At 32.2% G+C, this 6,777-nt stretch overlaps 1 protein-coding gene across 1 annotated transcript; it reads right to left on the bottom strand.

Moving 5' to 3' along the window:
* Positions 1-805: 805 nt before the first annotated feature.
* Positions 806-5,048, bottom strand: LOC124370914 (transcription factor Adf-1-like). Its single transcript, XM_046829219.1, has 2 exons — positions 4,687-5,048; positions 806-1,096 (listed from the first exon to the last, which is right to left on the bottom strand). The coding sequence occupies exons 1-2, from the start codon at positions 4,820-4,822 to the stop codon at positions 900-902; spliced, it is 333 nt and encodes a 110-aa protein (XP_046685175.1). The 5' UTR covers positions 4,823-5,048; the 3' UTR covers positions 806-899.
* Positions 5,049-6,777: the final 1,729 nt, after the last annotated feature.

Raw genomic sequence — 6,777 nt, 5'->3', positions numbered from 1 at the left:
ATCACTATACAATTTCTGATATTATTTATTTTCTTGTATAATATTGTGCTATTTTTAAATATTTGGGAAAACTAATAGTAGCTTATATAGGTAACTATGGAGGTGTCCACCAAGGTGAGTCTATAGGTAAAATAGTAACAAGAATAATCCATACACCTACTAAAACTACAATAAAAGTGGAAAAAGGTGAGAATACAACTCTGTGACATTTCAAACAAAATTATTATTAAGGAAAACTACAAATTCAGAAAAAAAAAACATTATGAAATCCATTAGTAGGTTACATTATGTTCTGAAATTTACACTTTAAATTTTTAAACAATTGTATTAAGAAAATTAATATTTTTCAAAATCATAAGTTACTTCTTGGTCAGCATTACTTGTCTCATCTATGGGTGATCCACGTGTAGCTGAGGATGTCGATGAAGACGAAGAAAATGTCATGAAATGTCCCATCGAGAAATTCCCTTGGCAATTAAACTGAACTTGTTTTAATTCAATTTCCTGCACTATGTTAAATATTTTCCCTTTGGCTTCAATTAGCATGTTTCAGGATTTAGTGATTTCAAGGAAGGTGCTATACCAGCTAAAAAAGCATCTACTGGATGTTGTTCTAGTTGTTGAGGAAGCCCTTTTCTCAGCTGCCTTTCTCAGCTAGTATGAAGGCCATAAGCTGACTAGATGGAGATTCGTAGTGAATAGACTTTCCACTTTCTTGAAAACCTGCCATTTTCCCGTTTTATCGGTTTTTGGTTTAATGAACTTGTTATCTTCCAATGCAGTACTTGATGATGGTGTTTTTGGCGATATTAGTGTTTTCATCTTCACTTGTTGGTTGTTCATGAGTATTTTCTTCAAGGTTTTTTTCTTCAACAAGCTCCTGCTCATTTACTTCCTCCTCATTTTGTTGTGAGAACACATTGGTGATTCCTTCTCGTTCTCCAAGAAAAAGGTACCAGGAATGAAAGAATATCTTCGTATTTATACTTCCGGAATGCAACACTTGCCTGTCCAGATTTGGTCTTTCTTTTTTGTAGTGTCCTACGAAGCTGGTCTCGAATAGAGCTCCACTTTCTTTTGCATTCTTCTACTCCACCTATACCAAAACAGCAAAAACATTTATATAAAATATTTATTACGACTGTTAATTTTTGACACGAAGTATTTGTATTGCTTGTTGCAGATTTCTGGCTACTGGAGATTCATTCAAGACTATTTCTTTCAGCTACAGACTGGGCAGATCAACAGTAGCAGCAATTGTTTCATGACACTTGTAGAACAATAGTGAAGGTTCTCTTAAACGAAGTTATGCCAATACCTAATGAAGAAGGGTGGCATACCATAGCAAACGAATTTTTTGGAATGAGTGGCAGTTCCCAAACTGTATTGGTGCTTTGGATGGTAAGCACATCACAATACAAGCCCCTAAGTTATCAGGAAGTCTCTATTGGAATTATAAAAAAACTTATTCAATTGTTCTGTTGGCTCTGGTTGATCCTTGCTACAACTTTATTGTAGTAGATGTGGGTGGATATGGAAAAAACTCAGATGGAGGTATTTTCTCAAATTCAAAATTTGGTAAAGCATTGGAAAGTGAAAAACTTAATATTCCAAAAGAAAAGAGCTCTTCCTGGAACAAACTTAGAACTTCCACTGGTTTGTGTTGCTGACGAAGCATTCGCTCTCAAAAACCGTACATGATGAGGCCATATCCAGGTAAAGGCTTGACAGATGAAAAGACTGTTTTCAAACTACCGGTTAAGTAGAGCAAGAAGGGTCTCAGAAAATGCTTTCGGTATCTTGCAGCAAAAGTTCCGAATATTTACTAGAAGGATACAAGGAAACCCGAGAAACATAACAATGGCTACACTAGCTGCTTGCATATTACACAACTTTATTAGGAAAAAATGAAGGTTGGAATTTGCGTGAGAGCTCTGAAAATCAATCCCATGCAGAAGAGTCTTCAGAAGGAAGACCAATAACTCTACAGAGACTGCCTCGGGTTCGTGGAAGGTCTACGGAAGAAGCATTCGCTGTGAGAGAACACCTTAAACATTTCTTTAGTTCGCCAGAAGGATCTGTGAGCTGGCAAGAACAATCTACTTCAGTCGTTTAGTTCATTGCTTAAGAAATGAATGTTAATTTCAATGTTAATTGGTACAAACAGCTAGTGCGTAAAATTTGTTAATAACAATATCATGATTATGTTTTTTCCCTATTATTCTTGTTTATTGTGTTTTCATTGCAGCAAATTTCAATAAAATACACTGCAAACAGTATATTTTGTATTACTTTAACACAAGAAACGTATAGTGTGAGGCCATAGTTTGCCATGTTGCAGATCGTTTTATAATAATGGGTAAAACATAGTAAATATCAGCGACCAAAGAAGAACATAGACTGGCAATCGGGGCGCGCGGCTGAAGCCGGTAATCACCAGAGTGGTGGGGATGGAAGTGGATGAGTCACCCACTACCGAGCGTCCGTGTGTGGCGGCAGGCAGGGCCGCTATTGGTGTGTGCCACTAATAGAAATTCTTTGATATCTTGTAAGAATAGGGGTGGACTTTTACAGCCCTCAAATGGAGTTTCTTTTGTATGCAGGATATGTGAAAAATTGATTAAGTCTGAAATTTTAGACAGCAGTTTTATTGCAAAGAAAAATAATTTAATTAATTCTATGACATCAAAAGTATTGCAACACTGCATTGGTAGGGAAATTTTCACAACTGACAATCATTTTACACATCAAGATCCAGACACTAACCATTTCATATTACTTATTAAGGCAATATGTCCTAAAATATTTTTAAAGTCAGGCTCACCATTTTTCGAAATTGTATAACGAAAAATTACATAAACAGAGAGTTCGTAATCATTTAACGAAAGCTGTGATATTCCTTGGGTAGTAGACTTCATATTCTGTCAGTCTTGTTCTTCAGTTATTTTCACAAATAAAAAGATATCATACAAGTAATAACTCATATATATATATATATATATATATATATATATAATTATTTAATATATATATATATATACGTGGTGGATTATATAATGTGTATTATTGGAAGTTTTTTTTAAGAATGATCAACTAAAATATACTTCGATGGAATGGGTGTACATTTTATTTCCTTGTAAGTAAGGAATATAAACTAAATACCCATAAAGATACTGTAAAAAACTATACTGTAACCTGTATAGAATGTTAGAAATCATTCATTGATATATACTGTAACACCAAATAAACAGTAACATTGTAAACTGTAACATTACATAAAAAGTTAACTTACTATTTAAGTTAGACATTCAAGTTATTCCGTATTGTAAAAGGTTTAATTTAGAGGCTATTGCTTTAAATACATATCATATTTCATTTTATTATGTACTTCTTGTTTTTGAAACCCACTACAACGATTAGTTGATTTAATCAAATTTAGATATATTCCCATAATAAGTTACTAATGTTTATAGATTTGAGTATAAAAGAGGTTGAGCATTTAAAACATTTAACCTATTGCAGCGTATGGAGGCGAAGCAGCGGGCACGTGTTTTGCGCCGCATGAAATTTTGTATCTGCTTTATACCTCGTTTCTCGACAAACTGTTTACTCCAAAAATTTATAAAAAATACTACGGTAAAATTTGGTTTATTATCTCAAACTTTCCTCGCAGACGAAACTCGCCTGACCAATAAATATAAAAAAAGTAGCAGCCGACTCATTATTTCATGTTCATCGCCAAAGCTCAATTTGGTTTTAATTAATTAATATTTATTTTATAGCACTTGTAATAAACTTTTAAAATATTTATCTACTACATCGTCATTGCCATAGTATTGACTACAAAATTGTGAAATTTCAAGTTTTTATCCCAACTCTAACTGTATAATCCAACGGTGTTAATGAAAAGCGGCGAATTAAAATGTATACTCGCTACTATTTTCGTACTAAGAAACTTTATTGTAAATAAATTATTTTTTATTTGACCTTTAATGCAGTTAAAATAATAAAACGTACAAAATTTCATAGAAACATTGTAAATTTGCCCATGCGAAATACCGGGATAAATTTTACCAAATAAATCCAATACATTACATAATTCTAATTTAGTTATTTAAAATTACTTAATATACAACATAGTTTTATAATTACTTATTATTTAGAACAATATAAAATACCAACTGATGTATTTTATTAGCACAATAAGAAAATATGACCAGTTTACTCTAAAAAATATTTCCAATACTTTTATCAATAAATTTGATTTTGAATTTCAATAAAATACACTACAAACAGTATATTTTGTATTACTTTAACACAAGAACGTTTAGTGTGAGGCCATAGTTTGCCATGTTGCAGATAGTTTTTATAATAATGGGTAAAACATAGTAAATATTAGTAAAATATATAATATAGTCAATAGTCAAGTATTTATTGCGGAGACAAAGAGTACAATTGTATAGCAGTACTAGAGTACATGTTTATTTTCCGTACTTGAAAACTATATTGTAAATTAATTATTTTAATTTTAAGTATATTGCAGTTAAAATAATAAAAAACGTACAAAATGTCAGCGCACGATGTAGGGTTAGTATACTAAATAATTCAATTAAATAAAACGTTTGCTGAAATATTTTTACAAAGAAGAACGCAAATGTGACCAACTCTTTTTAAATTTATAATTACCCTCTCCAAGCTCCAAATTGTCAGCAATTTTCTTCCACACTTTCTCCTTGTATTCTGTATTCCGATATTTGTCATTCGACTGGTCATAAACTACAGGAAACTTCCTTATTTCTTCAATAAGTTTCTCCACATCCATGGCTGATGCCGCTCAAAAGAGATCTCTCAGACCGCACCGTGCCCGTCAAAATTCAAACCTGAACTATCGGTGACGGTGCGGCCACGGTGCGGCCACGACGGTCTGGTGTCGGTGCGGACGTGTCTGAACTTGCAGGTTAAATACTGCGCAGCAATTGTTTCACCGTGTGACGGCCAACAATCGGCCGACTCACGTGTCGGGCGCGGTGCGGTTATGTGTGTCCCAACCTTTAGGCGTGCCACAACGCTTTAGTAAGATTTGTTTATTTTAACCTAGTTTGTAATTATGTATTAGGTTAGTTCTTTACCTGAAGAAGAGATCAGATTGCAGATCTCGAAACGTAGTGTTTACTGTTTTCTTGTTTCACTGCACGAAGGCAAATGTCCGGAAAAATCCTGTTTCTTTCACAATCCTTCCATCGTCAAAAATAACCTTCAAACAAAGAACACATATTTAAGATACGACGTATACATGTAAAAAATTCTATCCTTAGAGTTTCTGCCTGATAATACATTTCTATATGATTGGCATGTAAAAGATAATACGTAAAATAAATAGTTTTGGTATGATAATTTTCATTGTTGCCGTGAAGACTGTTAGTAAAGCATAGCTGTTAATTCACAAAAACATAAATTATTGCTTTAAAAGTAGCCACACGCAGTTTCTTAAAACTATCTTTGCAAAAATTTAGCAATTATTTGCATTGTAATCAGTTTGCTTGAATATTTATCTATTCTACAGTTTTTCTCGTTTCCACCACGATAACAAAAATGTAATAATTTTAGCCGAACTGATTTCCAACTTTGTTGGAGTGACTGCACTATAATCGAAATCGATTATACCTTTATATAAATTAGTTGCATGCAAATTTCAGGTCTATGGGTTTGGTAGTTCTCATTATATTGTTTGAAAATTTAGACAGACAGAAATAACATTTACCCAGCTCTCGAATCTTCTCATGTCTAAGTCAGTGTAAACTAGAAATTGTTGTAAGCACGTTCTTGGAAAATGTAATATGACTAGTACCATCGCACATATAATTTTATTCATAGGATATTAAAATATAAATTACAAAGTAAAATAAAATTCTATGAACTAAATTTTAGTCGTTAAATATTTTAAACTACAACATAAAGGTACATATATTTAGAGGAACATAATTTTATATGCTGATAAAGAAAGATAGCAGATAACGTTTTAGAAATCATTGAAATGAAACTGTTCTCTTAAAAAGCAGTTGAGGGGACAAAGAGTAAGTTACATTGAGTGCTGGGTTTACATTCCTGTGACGCTCGTATAAAAAACTTGCACTGCGCTAGTTTAAATTTTTTTGTTCCATTACGCTATAATCGGCGTAGAATAATCCTACACTATCATAATCTAAAGACACTAATTGTTTTAAATAAATGCATGAGAAATTGCTATACAAAAGGTATATTACTTACTGATACACAATAAAATGCAAAAATAGCTTCTATTTAATTTTTTCTTCTCCACTTCAAAAAACATTACCACTCATCACACCATTATACCCATGCCAATAATATTTATCAGAACATTTAATATGTACGAAAATAACATAGAATGTGACATAAAGTAGGAGTAGGTGGAAAATCAATAATCATAAAACATTTTTAGCTTTACATATATTAAAGTTTACTAATAATATATTAGAAAATATATACACAAAAAATACACATTGGCAGTTATTTAAGGTTTTATTACATTTACATAAACAAAATATTTTATTGAACACATCTCATGTTATTTTTTCCCACAGTTTTGGATAGCAGGTTTCTTAAATTTTAAATGTAAGTAAGAAGATACTATAATATGTTCGTTTATACATTTAACTGCCTTAAAAATTTGTAAGTCTGTAGAAGGAAAGATTGTGATCAGAAGTACAGTTTCAGACAGAGAGAGTGAGATGGAAACAGTGGGAAGGTAATAGACTC

The sequence above is a fragment of the Homalodisca vitripennis genome, unplaced genomic scaffold (assembly GCF_021130785.1).
Source record: "Homalodisca vitripennis isolate AUS2020 unplaced genomic scaffold, UT_GWSS_2.1 ScUCBcl_548;HRSCAF=2813, whole genome shotgun sequence".
NCBI classification, from domain to species: domain Eukaryota; kingdom Metazoa; phylum Arthropoda; class Insecta; order Hemiptera; family Cicadellidae; genus Homalodisca; species Homalodisca vitripennis.
This window is presented reverse-complemented; position numbering and strand designations above follow the sequence as displayed.

Excerpts from the sequence above, each read along its gene's own strand:
- LOC124370914 (XM_046829219.1), bottom strand. The coding sequence starts at position 4,822 with ATGGATGTGGAGAAACTTATTGAAGAAATAAGGAAGTTTCCTGTAGTT. Across the intron at positions 1,097-4,686 it reads CAATTTGGAGCTTGGAGAGG|GTGGAGTAGAAGAATGCAAA; the intron begins GTAATTATAAAT and ends GTTTTGGTATAG.